General features: G+C 47.1%; 1 protein-coding gene across 1 annotated transcript in view; it reads right to left on the bottom strand.

Moving 5' to 3' along the window:
• Positions 1-15,643, bottom strand: part of LOC128353008 (tripartite motif-containing protein 54-like) — a 30,702-nt gene extending 15,059 nt beyond the window's left edge. Inside the window, exons 1-4 of the mRNA XM_053313653.1 lie at positions 15,476-15,643; positions 10,554-10,714; positions 8,067-8,232; positions 3,788-3,883 (exon numbers count right to left, since the gene is read on the bottom strand). Coding sequence (XP_053169628.1) covers positions 3,788-3,883; positions 8,067-8,232; positions 10,554-10,714; positions 15,476-15,643 — 591 coding nt within the window. The remainder of the gene's footprint in view (positions 1-3,787; positions 3,884-8,066; positions 8,233-10,553; positions 10,715-15,475) is intronic.
• Between the last annotated feature and the right edge of the window lie 513 nt (positions 15,644-16,156).

Genomic DNA, 16,156 nt, shown 5'->3' with positions numbered 1-16,156 from the left:
ATTTGCATAGGAAGCTGCCTTATAGGGAGTCAGACCAATGGTCCATCTAGCCCAGTACTGCCTTCTCTAACCAGAGTGGGGGAGGAGGGCTGGTCTTGTGGCAGCAAGCATGAATTGTCCCCTTTGCTAAGCAGGCTCTACCCTGGTTTCCTTTTGAATGGGAGACTACATGTATGAGCACTGTAAGATACTCCCCTTAGGGGAAGGGGGCACTCTAGGAAGAGCACCTGGATGCTTGCATGCAGAAGGTTCCAAATTACCTCCCTGGCATACCTGCAACCTTGGAGAAGCTGCTGCCAGTCTGTGTAGAAAATATTGAGCTAGATGGACCAGTGGTATGCCTCAGAATGTGGAAGCTTCCTATGTGCCTATGAGTGGTGACAGCTCTCCAGGGCTTAAAACAGGAGATCTTTTCCTGGAGATTCTGCCAAGAATCCGCCAAGAATCTCCTGGAAAAGATTCATCCAAGATGCTTTTTAACATCTACATGAAACCGCTGGGAGAGATCGTCAGGAAGTTTGGTCTGGGATGTTATCAATATGCTGATGACACCCAGATCTATTTTTCCATACCAGCTTCATCAGGAAATGGCATGACCCCACTAAGTGACTACCTGGAGGTGATATTGGGCTGGATGTGGGATAACAGGTTGAAGTTGCATCCAAACAAGAGCTGTAGGGGGTCAGGATCTGAGAGATGGTTTAGATCTGCCTGTTCTGGATTGGGCTACACTCCCTCTAAAAGATCAAGCTCATAGTCCGGGAGTGCTCCTGGATCCCAAACTCTCCCTGGTATCTCAGGTTGAGGCTGTGGCCAGGAGTGCTTTTTATCAGCTTCGGCTGATACGCCAGCTACGTCCATTTCTGGAGACAAATGACCTTAAAATGGTGGTATAGTTGCTGGCAACCTCTAGGCTTGACTACTGTTCTGCACTGTACATGGGGCTGCCATTGTATGTAGTTCAGAAACTACAATTGGTACAGAATGTGGCAGCCAGATTGGTCCGGCTGCTGAAGACTATAACACTGATTATCCATATAATACCATATGTCTATATGCATATAACATCGATTCTAAAAGAACTGCACTGGCTGCCAATATGTTTTTGAACGAAATACAAAGTACTGGTTATTACCTATAAAACCCTTAATGGCTTAGCCCCAGAGTACTTAAGAGAGTGCCTTCCCTGTCATGAATCCTGTCGCCTATTAAGATCATATGGAGAGGTCCAGTTACGGTTGCTGCAAACCCGTTTGGTGGCAACTCGGGACCGGGCCTTCTCTGTGGCTGCCCCAGAGCTTTGGAACACGCTCCCTGCTGAAATAAGAGCTTCTCCTTCTCTGTTTGTTTTTAGGAGGATCCTGAAGACGTACCTCTTTCCCGAGGCTTTTAACTGAAATCTAATTTTTAAATTTCAGTGTGTTTTTATCTATGGTGATGTTTATCTTTTTATGAATTTTAATTTTTTATGTTACATTATGTTTTCATTCTGTACACTGCCTAGAGATTTTGATGGTATGTGGTATATAAATTCAATCAATCAATCAATCAATCAATCAGAATCGAACCTGGGGTCTTCTGCATGTATAGCAGATGCTCCAGGGGTGACCAGTGGCGGCCCGGGTTCAGCCCGCAGTCGTGCCCCCTAGCCCCCATCTATTACTCCAAAATGTGGCCACACCATAGTTTTGTATAGGGGCATTATAATATTAGCATTTTTGTTCTCAATCCCCTTCCTCATGATCCCTAGCATGGAGTTGGCCTTTTTCACAGCACGTTGAGTCGACACTTTCAACGAGCTGTCCACCACGACCCCAAGATCTCTCTCCTGGTCAGTCACCGACAGCGTATATGTGAAGCTGGAGTTTTTTGCCCCAATGTGCATCATTTTACATGGGCTAACACTGAACTGCATTTGCCATTTTGTCACCCAGTCCTCCAGCTTGGAGAATGGTTTTGCTTGGCTTTAAAAAGTGCACTGCAAGGGGCCAAAATGAGGTGGCATTTGTGGCAACCCGCCTCTTCCGGGAAACCCACACCAGTCTTGCTGGCTGTGGTTTTGGGATCAGAGCTTACAAGAGTGGGGCTGGTCCGCACAGGGTCCAAATTCATCAATAGGAACTTGGTTTTAAAAAGCAACTCTCTAGCAGTGGCAAGATAGGCATGAAAGTGGGAGGGCAATTATGGGCAACTAAGAGGGGCAGGGGCCATATCTCAGGAGCAGAGCGTCCGCTTTTCCTGCAGAAGGTCTCAGGTTCAATCCCTGGCAGCATCTCCTGGAAGCACCACAAAAGACCGCTGGTGACATCCAGACTAACTTGCTGAATTTTTTTTTAAAAAAAACATATTTGTATTCCTCTATTCCTCCAGGGAGCCCAGAGCGGTGTACATAGTTGAGTTTCTCCTCACAACAACCCTGTGAGGTAGGTTAGGCTGAGAGATACATGACTGGCTCAGAGTGACCCAGTGAGTTCCATAGCTGAATGGGGATTTGAACCCGGGACTCCCCGGTCCTAGTCCAGCACTCTAACCACGACACTACGCTGGCTCCCCAGTGTAAATATTACTACTCAGGAGCGACTCTAAAGGACCACTAAATTTCAGTATGACTTTCTTTGGTATATTTAGCCAGGATACCAGCCACTGTTTGAAAACCTGGGGAACTGCTGCCAGCCAGTGTGGACAATACAGAGCTAGGTGGACCAATGTCTGGCTCAGCAGAGGGCAGGTTCAGATTCTCATGTGGGGAGGTCTCTGAAGCACATAGTTCCACCAGCAGTGTTTGGCAGGGTTTCTATGGGCAAGGAGGAAGAATGCCTTGCATAGCTTCCACCTCCAGGGTCAGCTGAAAGACCCCTGGAGAACTTCTGCCTGTCAGAGTACAGAATACTGCATATACAGTCCAACGATCCAACTCAGCAGAAGGCAGCTTCTTATGATTAGCAGAGGCACATAAGCCATGTAAAATTTAAAAAACCGAAAACTCATTTATTTGGCTTTTCATCATGCAAACTTCAGGAACAATGTGAGTGTGTTTGTGTGTAATTATAATTATAAGATATAAATATCCACCTCTTTTCTAAAAACAAGTCACAGGTGGCTAATAAGCAGTGGATGGTATATTGTACAAGAGTATATCAGCCTATATGCTGCGTTTATGTGAACGATGTTACACAAGAGTAAGTCCATTGTAAATAATGGGTTTATTCTTGTGTAACACAATTTGCGCAAATGCAGTGCTTTTGCACTGGCTGACATATATTAGTATGTATAAATAAAACCTCAAAATAAAATAGAGCAGATATATAATAATGCCTATACACAATTTTAAATTAAAACAGCAGCATTAAAATCTGTCTTCTCTCTCTCTCTCTCTCTCTCTCTCTCTCTCTCTCATAAGAAACAACTGAAAAAAATATGCCTTGTACTGCTTCAAAGCAGACACGTCACATTTCTCTCTGGGGAAAGCATTCCAGAGCTGTGAAGTCCTGGTGCCTCAAAAGAATCTCCATTAAAAATAAATGTAGAATATATGCAGCATTCACAAGTAACATGCCTGTTCCTTCTATGGCCAGTTTCTATGGAAATGACATTCCTTTGATTGGGTGTTCCCAGTCTTGGGTCCCCAGAAGTTGTTGGACTAGTACAGCTCCCATCATCCCATCACTGAAAGGCAATCAGTTATCTGAATGAATGGGATGGTCCCATCAGGACTCACCACACTCAAGCGGGTGGAAACATCTCGGAGTTGTCTTGCAGAAAGGGATGCTAAGGAAGAGCTTCCTACCTCGATATTTCTGCATGTGCCTTGCAAATCACCAACGTAGGCCTGAGTCCGATCATTTGCAGCCACGAGCGCACCGATCCCATCTGTCAGCTCTGCCTAGAGGGAAGAGTTCAAGAATTGGATTGACCTGCCACTGACAGCATCGTTCCGTCAACTGCCCAGATACCAAAAGGGCCGACTCAAGCTCAGCCTGTGATCGTCACTATTTTTCAAGTAAGGGCCACTTTGGCAAAAAAGAAAGAAAAGAAAGAAAGAAACCTTCAATGTGAGAGCCATTTCCCACTGTGCTAACCTCCGCACAGCCTGGGGCTTTTCTCAGTGTTGGGAGGGCCCTTTAAGAGAGATGGAGCCCTCTCTGAAGACCTCTGGGAGGCAAGCCCTGGGGAGGGCGACACTAGCCAGCCCTCTGGGCACACCTTCCAAGAGGGCACAGGGGCTCAAGAGGGCTCCTTCTCCCTTAAAGGGGGCCCCTGGCAGGGAAAGCACAGTGGGAATGGTCACCTCCACATGATGCTAGGGGGTCCGTGCCAAGAATTCAGCTTTGGCCAAAGCTCCATGTAGGTCAAACATACAACCAGTCAGGGAGGTCAAACATACAACCAGTCAGGGAGCTACCCTATGGGCTAATGGGGGCTACCACTGGCCCTGCCTTGGGCCACATCCCAATGAAGAACACCAACCTACAGATTAGTGCTTCTCTGACTTGGTTTGTCACCATGATTAGCAGCTCTGGAGGTCCAAGTCGTGCACTGGGACCATGGGAAGGGCTTGGACCTGTTCCCACCACTGCCACGGTCCCAACTCCCGATCCAGATCAGGAGCTGGTTTTTTCACCCAGGAGGAAAGCTGCCATTGGTGCCACTAGAAGTTCCTTTCCCAGGAAAACAAAACTGTAGGAGAGGGCATCTGGATTGCGGACACAGCAGGGCAAAGGGCTGAAACCTCCCCTTTCCCCCACACCATCTTCCCAATGCAGATGGCCAACAGCTGCTCTTTGGGGTTAAAAAAAAACAACAAGCACAGAAGTGCTAATCATGCACAGCTCATAACATGCCATTTGACCTTCAGATGACCCATTTTCCCCCAAACCAGTCATTTGCAAAGTGAGAGGCAGAAGGGCTTCCCTCCCTGTACACAGCATCACTCATCGTAGCCACCTCCAGTGGCTGGAAGAGTTGTTGTGAACTGCCCCAAAATCTAAGTTTGGGGTGATGTACACCTTAAGTGAAACAGCGGGGAAGTGCTTGACTAACAAGCAGAAGGCTGCCGGTTCGAATCCCTGCCGGAACTATATCAGGCTGTAGTGATATAGGCAGTGATATAGGAAGATGCTGAAAGGCATCATCTCACACTGCGTGGGAGGAGGCAATGGGAAACTCCTCCTGTACAAAACCAATGCCACAAACAAGTGCCACAAGCACAAGGCTCTGTGGGTGCCAGGAGTCGAAATCGACTTGAGGGCACACTTTATTTTACTTACTTTACTACTTATTTTACTTACAAACAAAATAAAAGCCACCACAAGGCCAGGGAAATGGACAGGGTGATGCTATTTATGCAGCCCCCAAGCAGTGTCCCCTCTAACAGGAATTCCCATATGTAGTGGACTACAACTCCCATCATGTCCAGGCAAAGGCCATTGCAGCTGGGGATGCTGGGGCTTGTAGTGAACAACATCTGGGAATCCCTGTTAGAGGGGATACTGCCCCCAAGGGGTGTATCAGTCCCGCTGGCTCCAGCAGCTCCTCATAGGAAAGACAGGGTCATGGTTCAGATATTTCCATTAGTGGCGTGCAGTGCGGGCTGTGGCATTTGCACGACACCGCTGGAGCAGTGCAGACATTCTCAGCGACTGCACCCATCTGCCACCTGGGTTGAATGCATTTCACCATCCCTCCCACATACAACCAACCTGCACAATTTGGTGCCAGACAAAAATAAAATGAGAATTGCTTCACATGTTGCCTGTGGAGATGACAATTTTACCACACATCTATGACAACATCTGGGGACCCAAGGCTGAGAACCTCAACCTTAAGTCAAGATGATGGAATTGAACTAAGGTCAAGTCTTTGCTCTGCCTTGGATGGGGGATTGCAGACTGAAAAGGCAACTCCAGGTTGGCAGATGTCTCTTAGGGTTACTCTAAAATATTTAATCCAGTCGGGGACTAGCTCAACTCCATGGGCTTCCCCAAAGAGTCTGCCAACTAAGAGTTCTGGGAGGGAGCAGAGGATTCTTTGTTAGGGAAACAGAACCCTGCCTAGATCTGCCATTCCCAGGGCTCCAGGGATTGGGAGCTCTGACCATTAAATGGTTCTCAGACTGGCTTTAATTTGGAGTAAAGAAACTGTGTTATTCTAAAGTAAGTATTCCATCATGGTATTTTGAGAATTCCATGGACAGCCAGGAAAACAAACGAACAAATCAATCCAGAATTTCCACTTGAGGCACAACTGACCAGGCTCAAACTATCATACTTGGGACACATTATGCGAAGACCCAGCTCCCTTGAGAAGTCCATCATGTTGGGAAAAGTTGAAGGAAAGAGAGGAAGAGATGACTGACTAGCAGCAAGGTGGATAGACTTGGTTACGCCAGCAATGAATGCATCGAGAGACCTTAAAGGCCAAGTTGAAGAAAGATCATCCTGGAGAGAATCTATGTGGTCGCTAAGAGTCAATGACGACTTGACGGAACTTAATCAATCAATTCTATTAGGAGGGGCTACAGTTCCATGGTGGAATGCATACTTTGCATGTTGACTGTCCTTGGCATTGCTTCTAGCATCTCCCATTAAAGGACACCCCACAGTCCTGGCTTTACACAATGGCCACATTCTCATGTAATGTGAAACCGGAGGTTGCTGAACCTGCAGTTAATTTTTCTAACCATGAATCACATCACAGATGGTTGTCCAACCTCTGTTTTCAGGGCAGGGGAGCCCCTCCCTCTTCCTGGTCCACCAAGTCTGCATCCCAGCAAATCTGCATCCTCATTTAGGTCACTAAATTGGCATCCACGCATGTGCGGAGGCCTGAACCAGGCCAGAGAAGGCCCGAACTAGGCTGCAGACAACCCAGACCAAAGGAGGCCAAAGGGAGTGGTGGGGAGCTGCTGCCACCCCCACCGCCAACCATTCAAGTAAGTAGCACTGACTCTAGTTCTTGGAAGCTGCCCTGTTCCTTTACTTGTAAAGGGAATCCTCACTGAATTCCCCTTTATACGTGGATCCTTATAAATCCAGGCCCAAAACAGTCTGGTTCGAACTTGGTCCAGCACCCCCTTTTGGCGGGCTGGTTTGGTTCAAACCCGGATCACTCGAACCGGTTCGCACACTCCTATCTGCCCGATCCCCCTGCCGCCCCCACCCTCCACCAGACAGTTATTCTCAGAGTTGTGAATGGGTATCCCCATGGCCCTCCACTCTCATGAGAAAGCAGTCTGCTCAACAGCAGCATCCGTAATCACAGATATAGGATCGCTCCTTTCACTGGAGGCATTGCTGCTCCTGCTGGACAGTTCTTCTTATGAGTAAGGCTAGGGACCGCACATGTTCACCCAAGGGCTGGGGCCCCCTTCCTCAACACCACTGGACAAAAAATAGACCAGAGCTATTCAATAATCCCTGGGGTGGGGGTGCCTTTTAAACCCAACCCGGGGTATAGCCACCCCGCCATATGTTACCTTCCCAGCATTCTAATTATGGTGCCACCGCGGCTGCATGTGCCTGTGAACATCCATCTTTCTCGCTTCATTCTGGAGAGCAAAGCACAGAGTGCCTGTCTTGCCATCACGTCCCCTTTCTCATTTGACAGGCTTACAATCTTGGGATGGGACGTGGTGGCCTTCCAGTTGCTGGGCAACTGTTTTATGAGATCAGACGGGGGAGGGGCAAGTGCTTGGAGAGGTAGCCAGTAAGAAGCACCACAGGCATGGAGTGGGCACGAGCCCAAGTGGGTGTGGGCCACCCTCTCGATGATAACAGTTTGAGAAACAGCATGAAACCACGGTTAGGGTAGCATCTGCGTTCAGCCGTAATGCTGCCGCACCAAAACCTCAGGCTGGGGAAGCTAAATTCACTGCAATCTTAAGGTTCACACTGGAGATTGGCAAGGGAAACCCTTGCCACGCTTTTGCCGCGTGACTCGTTTCATGCATTTGAATTCCAATCTCTGTCCCATTTAAGTGCAGTTTCACGTTATGTGCGAATGCGGCCAATATCAATGCAGGAAACTCAGGCATCTTTGTAAGCTGCTGCAAGCAAGGACAGACCTACCTTCTGCTTCATGTAGATGTCCGAGAGGGGCGCCACGTCGCATTCCTTGTGCTCTCCAAAAACCTTGCAGAGGGAGCAGGTGGGAACCCCACATGTCACGCAATAGATGTTGATTTTTTCTTCCTCGTGTTCTTCGCAGGTTGGGTGCTCGGTTTTTAATAGAGGCCTGATTATGGGCGTGTGGGAGGAAAGGGACATATAAGGGAAATGGGTATAAAAGTCATATACAACAGGGATTCTCAACCTACCATGGAGTCCCCAGGTGTCGTCGGATTGCAACTCCTATCATTCCCAGACACAATGGCTGAAGGCTGGGGATGATGGGAATTGTAGTTTAACAAGGACTAACTATTGTAGACTAGTCAGACAGTTATAGTCTATCATACATCAGGGGGTCTAATCAAGGTCGGAACCCCAGTGGTATATGGATATATACAAGACTCTGGAGAGTGACTGCCAGTTAGAGAATATTTGCTTCTTGGAGCAGAGGTCAGCTGAATCAGCAGAAAGCAGCTTCTTGTGTTCCTTTGTAGGGCAGAGGGAAAACCCTCATAGCTTTCAGACAGACTGGCATTTGCCCCATTCTGGCTGGCAACAGCTCTGCCAAGCTCTTGGGGACTTTTCAGGCTCTGCTATCTGGGACTCTTTTACCTAGATTTGTAAGCCACTCCTCACTTAGTAGCATGTAGCAAGTGACAGACAGTTGCTGACAGGTGACTAGGCAGGAAGGTTTTGTGGAAAAGAAGGCATTGGATAGATTACATAGGTGAGTGTGGGCAAGGTAGGCTAGTCATCGCTTTTGTGGTGAATAACCCCTTTTGATTGAGCAAAGAGGCACCTTTTAAAGTGGTGATTCTCTTATATTTAGCAGAGGGAGAGCAACTGGCCCTATCCAACCCCAGCACAACATCCCTCCAGTGGCTGTTGCTAGTGTCCGCCTTTATGTTTCTTTCTAGGTTGTGAGCCCTTTGGGGACAGGGGACCATTTTATATTATTTTTATATTCTTTTTGTGTAAACCACTTTAGGAACTTTTGCTGAAAAGCAGTACTACTACTAGTACGAATATTTATAGCAATAGCACTTACATTTATATACCGCCTTATAGCCAGAGCTCTCTAAGCGGTTTACAATGATTTAGCATATTGCCCCCAACATTCTGGGTACTCATTTTACCGACCTCGGAAGGATGGAAGGCTGAGTCAACCTTGAGCCCCTGGTCAGGATTGAACTTGTAACCTTCTGGTTACAGGGCGGCAGTTTTACCACTGCGCCACCAGGGGCTCTTATATACCACTCTTCAACCAAAGTTCTCAAAGTGATTTATACAGATATAAATAAATAAATAAGATGGCTCCCTGTCCCCAAAGGGCTCACAATCTGAAAGGAAACTTACGGCAGACCCCAGCAGTAGCCACTGGAGGGATGCTGTGCTGGGCTGGGATAGGGCCAGCTGCTCTCCCCCTGCTAAATATAAGAGCATCACCACTTTAAAAGGTGTCTTTTTGCTCAGTTAGCAGGGGTATATAGGGTGTATATAAATAGTCATCATCGTCATAGCAGTAATAATTTGTGCAGGCTTACCTGTGTGTTCATATTTGATGTTTATCTTGCCCCTATAGCAACTATCTATAGGGCGGGGGAAGATAATCACTTTACATTGTAAACAGCAAGCTTTCAAATTCTTCAGAAAGTTTGCTGCTTACAACATAAAAGCAAAACGTTAAGCAAAGCAAAAAGATGAGAGGAGGGAGAGAAAACTGGGCATGGTGTAAGTGCCTGAAAATATGCAGCGTATAAAACTCTTATGATGTGTGTAGAGAGGTGTAACAGACGTAATTGGATTTGCCTCACTACACATCAGATACTGTACCTGGGCCACTGGGACAATATTGACTGCCCCCCCATTTTTAGAACATATGGAAGAGTCCTGGAGACTGCAAACGCTTTTTGCTCACAGCTGTGCTTCATTTTAGCTGGTCCTAATAAAGTTATTTCCCCACTGCGACTTGTGGGTTTTTCTAGTGGGCCAATACAGCCACTTGCAAGGTTTGTGCACTTTTAATGTGGCACACAAGAGACCCCTTGTGGCTGACTGAAGAATTTTGTGACTGCAAACATTATAAATATCTGTGACTATACCAGAGTGGCCCATTGGAAGGTCTCGAGTCTCCAGCAGCTGTTGGACTACAACTCCCATCATCCTCAGCCACAATTGCAGCTGGAGATTATGGGAGTTGCAGTCCAACAGCTGGAGAACCTCAGGGTGGCTGCCCCCTGACCTAGAGTCTGAGTGTTGCCATGCACACCCCTAACATTTCTATCCAGTCATTCCCTATCACATGCTCTCCTTGGTCAAGACGCTGCTAGTCACAGTCCTTAAGCAGAAGAATCTAACCAACTGCCCTGGAAAACAGAAACATGGGTGCACATTTTGTTGTGTGAGAACCATCCAAAAGTCAGAATGACATGAACGAAAGTAACAAACCTCTCTGGCCCACTTGCTGATGCCTGCTTGTAAATATCAATGATGTTCTCAACCAGTAGGTTCCGTTGCAAGCCGTAGATGCCATGCCTGTCGAGGACCACCTCATGGCGGCAGGATGGGCAGCGAAACCTGCCTGCAGACCCCAAGGTTGTCCCTCGAGACTGAAAAACACAAAGGGGTTTCTTGATACTAGATTAGACAAGTAACTGCTTCAGGGTATTGGTGTAGCTATTCAGTGGGGGCCTGGATTAGATTCCGTATAGAATCTTCAGGGGCAAGAATGGATGCCTCAAATGTATATGTGCTGGGGCGACATCCCCAAGACTTGATTGTCTGGTGCTTGATACTTGCAGCTGGGTTTATCGCAGGGGTCCTCCGACTTGGGTCCACAGATTTATTTTATTTATATACCACGCTTCCAAAAATGGCTCAGGGTGTTTTACAACAAAATAAAAACAATTAAAATCAATTAACAATTAAAATCATTTAAACATTAAAATAATTTAAAACCAGCATTAGAATTTGAAACCACCAATCTAACTAAAAGTCTGGGTGAATAAATATGTCTTCAATGCTGTTTTAAAAGTTGCCAGGGATGGGAAGGCTCTTATTTCAACAGAGAATGCATTCCAAAGTCCAGAGGCAGCAACAGTGAAAGCCCATTCTGAGTAGCCACCAAAAGAGTTGGTAGCAACTGCAGACGAACCTCTCCAGATGGTCTTAGCAGGCAGTGGGGCTCATGGCGAAGCAGACGTTCTCTTAAATACCCAGGGCCTAAGCTGTTTAGGGCTTTATAGGTAATGACCAGCACCTTGTATTTTGCCCAGAAATGTGTCTGCAGCCAGTGTAGTTCTTTCAACACAGGAGTAATATGATCTCTCCTAGATGACCCAGAGACCAACCTGGCCACCTCCTTCTGGACCGACTTCAGTTTCTGGACTACGTACAAGGGCAGTCCCGCATACAGTGCATTGCAGTAATCCAGCCTAGAGGTTACCAGCAGATGTACCACTGTTTTGAGGTCGTTCATCTCAAGAAACGGTCGCAGCTGTCGTATCAGCTGAAGCTGATAAAAAGCAAATCTGGCCACCGCCTCAACCTGGGACACCAGGGAGAGCTTCGTATGTTGTGGGACTACAATTTCCATCATCCCCAGCCACAATGGCCTTCGATCACTGTGGCTGGAGATGATGAGAACTGCAGTCCTGGCTGATTCCCCCCCCCCCCTTTAAACATTTGTTTTAATGCTGCTCATAGCATATCTTTCCAAAACCTAAATACATTAGGAGCAAAAGAAGCCTTTGGACCTCCAGCATACATGCTCCATCTTCAGCTCAGAACAGGTGACATCCTGAAGGTCATCACACTCCCAGTGGGGGTTACCAGGAGAGGAGCTCTGTGGGCTCCAGAAGGTGGTGATTATATTTTTACAAGAAACCAAAGGCCAGAAGCCAAGAGTAAACATGAGGCAAAGGAAGCAGGTGCAGGGCATCCCCCTGGAGAGCTGGAAATAAGAGCGTGCCCAACCCTTCCGTTATCTGGAGCTGGCTGCACAGGGGATAATCCTGTTCCTGCAAGGCATACCATACGTGGAGAAGATCCGTATTTGTCAACCAGCTATTTCCAGTCCCCTGAAATTAATTCATTAATATGGTTCAAGGGCATGGCTAGGTGCTTAAAATATCTGGGGCCCAGGGCCACAGGGTGGTCCTCCTCATTTAATAATTAAACCTTTCCATGCTCTTTAAAGGAGGGGTTCCTAATCTTGGAGCGCCAGATTTATTTTTATTTATTCATTGTATTTCTGTACCTCCCATTCAAAAAATTTCTAGGAGGTCTACAATTTAAAAAAAAAGTTTGAAAATAAAATTGCAACAATTAAAATAATCCAACACCAAATGCCTGATTAAAAAGATAGGTCTTCGAGGCCTTTTAAAAATGGGCAGAGGGGTCCAACCTCTGGTTTCCCCAGAGGCCAATCTGGCTTCTGAATTTTGCACCAATGGAGGTTTTTGGACTACATACAAAGGCAGCCCTATGCAGTTTACACTGCAGTAACCTAGCCTTAGAAGATACCAGCATGTGCACTATTGAAGTGAGGTTGCCTTCTTCCAAAAAAAGATGAAGTTTATTTAAAGCATTGTGGTCATTGTGGAGAGCTACCAGTCTTGGCGGGGAGGGGAGCTGTTCTTGTGGTAGCAAGCCCGAATTGTCCCCTTTGCTAAGCAGGGTCTGCCCTGGTTTGCATTTGAATGGGAGACTACATGTGAGCACTGGAAGACCTTCCCCTTAGGGGTGGGGGCTAGTCTGAGAAGAGCACCTGCATGCTTGCATGCAGAAGGTTCCAAGTTCCCTCCCTGGCATCTCCAAGATCAGGCTGAGAGAGACTTCTGCCTGCAACCTTGGAGAAGCCTTTGCCAGTCTATGTAGACAACGCTAGATAGACTAATGGTCTGATTCTGTGTAAGGCAGCTTCCTATGTACTCCTGAACTGCATACCTGATCCTCCCAGAGGAGTGTAATCCCACCCAGAACAGGAAGATCTACCTCTCCTGGGTTATGCCCCACTACAATAGGCACATCCATTTCGTCTGGATTGAGTTTCAATTTATTATCCCTCATCCAGCCCATTACTGCCTACCAGAGGTGCACCTATGTAATTCTGGAGCCTGGACCTAAAGGCTTTTTGAGGGGCCTCTACTGCTTCTGCCACTGCCAATAGATAAGCTGCAATGCATCATTTTTTACACCAGAACATGCTTAGGGAAAGCTGGAAACTCTCTCTCTTTTTAGAATATATTCTGAATAAGATACTTCCCACTGACTTGCAAAGAGATACCACATTTTGCATGCACAATCCTGCCACTTACATTAGTGGACCACTCTGCATTTGGAGGCCTCCCAGGCCTGCAGGAGACCTGACCTCCGCCCGGAAGTCCAGTCCAAAGAGCGCCACTGCTGCCTCCAGGCAGGAATTTAAGGAAACTATGCCATTTCCTGATTACATTGTCATAAAGAAATAGATTTGGGTATCATCAGCATACTGATAACACCCTCCACTAAATCTGATGATTTTCCCAGTGGTTTCATGTAGATGTCAAAAGAGGGACTCCATATAGCAGCTCTGGTTCAAGGAGCAACAGTTAGGGATGTGCCTGAATGGGCTCAGGCAGCTGCAGGTGGGGCAGGGCGCGGTTCCCTTCAGAAGCAGGTAAGCAGGTCCTTACCCTGCTCCACTGCGGCCCCGGGCGTGGCTCTAACCAAGGCCGCGTGCAGGGGAACCACGCTGGGGAAAGTGACACAGCCACACACAGGCTTTGGCAGAGCGAGAGCTACCATGAAGTGAAACAAAGTGAAAATGAAAAAGGTAGGTTTTTTCTTTCCTTCTTCAGGGTACGGGGCGGGGTGGGGGACCAGACATTTTCAAATTGAGCGGTAAAAATATCACCCACCCCAAATCTAAACATTCTACACTGACTTTTAAATTTCAAATTGTGAAAGTTGGGTCTTGAACCTCTGCCCCAGGAGTATGGAGCTAAAAACTGATTTAGGAGGAGGGACTGTATGCTGTACATGAATTGATTGTGCAGAAACATGAAGGTACTCAAGTGGGCAGACGTAAGAGTTCTGCCGATGGGACCAAACCCAGGAATGTATGAAGCTGCCTTATACCAAGTCAGGCCACTGGCCCATCTAGCTCAGTACTGTGTACACTGACTGGCAGAGGCTTCTCCAAGGATTCAAGCAGGAAGGATGCCAGGAATCGAACCTGGGACATTCTGCATGTGAAGCCAATGCTCTAGTCTAGCACTCAGCGACGGTCCCCATCCTTTGGGGCCAACCCCAGCTCTGGGATCCTGCTCCCCCCCGTAGCCAACCAGATGCCCCAGGGAGCCCACAAGCAGGGCACAGAAGCAAGAGCCCTCCCAGTCTGCCCCACAGCAGGAGGTATCTGGAGATTCACAGCCTCTGTGCATGGAAAGCTCATATAACCAGCTTTACTAACAGTCATTTATAGACCTTTCCTCGTCTATAAATTTGTCTCTTTTAAAACCATTTAAGCCAATGGCAAGCACCATATCTTGTGGCAGGGATTTCCATATATGAACATGCTTGTACATGAAGAAGCACTTCATTTTGACTGTATTGAATCTGTTGCTCCACAATTTTACTGCATGACCCCAAGTTCTAGGGTTACGAAAAATAATTATTCCTCCTCATCTGCTTTATCCAAACAATGACCATTTAATCATGTACATTTTATAACAATTATATATAGTGATTCTCTCTCTCTCTATCTATCTCTTTTAAATTTATACCCCGCCCAAACTTATGTCTCTGGGCGGCTAACAACAATTAAAACACATATAAAAGTTAAAACAGTTCAACATATAACACCACATATATAAAAATTAAAACAATACAATAATGTAAAAACCATAAAATTAAACAAACAGTAGTTTTTAATTAAAAACCTGAGAAAGCTTGGGTTAAAAAAAAAAGGGTTTTCAAATGTTTTTTAAAAATTGCCAGAGATGGGGAGGATCGTAACTCAGCAGGGAGCACATTCCACCATCTCGGGGCAGCAACTGAGAAGGCCCTTCTCCTACAAATTCCTACATACATAGGAATTTGTAGCTCCCCCCACCCCACCCAACAGGGTGGATCTCATCACTCACAAGGTGTCATTATGCATGGAGCACATAGAAATGCAATATACCCCACCCCGGTTCCTTGCACAATATTGGCCCTCCTCCTCAACAGTTCCCCCCTCATGACGGCGGGCATTTTGCCCAGGATTTCATAAAACTCTTGTGCCACCTGGCATCATTCAGAAACTGGCCTGGACACAACATACTGTACTTTGCAAAAGGTTCTCCAGTTAAGAATTCGGCCAGGGATCCAATGGGCCCATCACTCACCTGGAAGATATCGTTGGCACATTTCCTGCACAAGTTGTGTTGGCAAGGCAAGATCACTACTGGCTTGGTAAACATCTCCAAACAGATGGGGCAGATCAGCTGCCTCTCCAGGCTGTCCATAGTGGGGCAATCTCTTGGGCAGGAGCTGTATTCCATGTGGGTCGACATGGCAAGGGGACTGTTCACCCGGACACAGCTCTCCGCATGCCCTTGCCCTGGTCACAAAGTGTGGCAAGAAGCAAGGGCAGAAGGAGCAGCTCGACCCCCACCCCTCAGCGCTGGAGGCAGCTGCTGGCCTGATTCCCCTGGAGACCCACATTGGCTCTTCTTGAACACTCCAGGAATGTGAAAGCAGACATGCCATTGCTCCTACGTCTCAGGGCTGTGGATGGCTTGCGCTTGGACTGTCTCAGCATCCCTTTTCTGTTCTGACGCAAGTGTCTACATGTTAAAATGGAGAGGCATAAGATCTGGGAGGGGGCAGAAAGGCAGGCCTCTTTCCTTCTTATGTGAGAGGATCGAGGAATCTTTGGTTTACAGCTGTTATATTGGAGAACTCAAGGCATATTTACTCTAGAAGCCTGCAGCCAAAATGTGGATGCTTATTAAAAACCAAGCTCTACAGTAGGCCTGCACAACATAAGGCTTGCAGGCCAAATCTAGCCCCCCAGGTAGGAATAT

The sequence above is a fragment of the Hemicordylus capensis genome, chromosome 4, assembly GCF_027244095.1.
Source record: "Hemicordylus capensis ecotype Gifberg chromosome 4, rHemCap1.1.pri, whole genome shotgun sequence".
Taxonomy (NCBI): Eukaryota; Metazoa; Chordata; class Lepidosauria; order Squamata; family Cordylidae; genus Hemicordylus; species Hemicordylus capensis.
The sequence above is the reverse complement of the archived record's forward strand: the minus strand, read 5'-3'. Positions and strand labels throughout refer to the sequence as shown.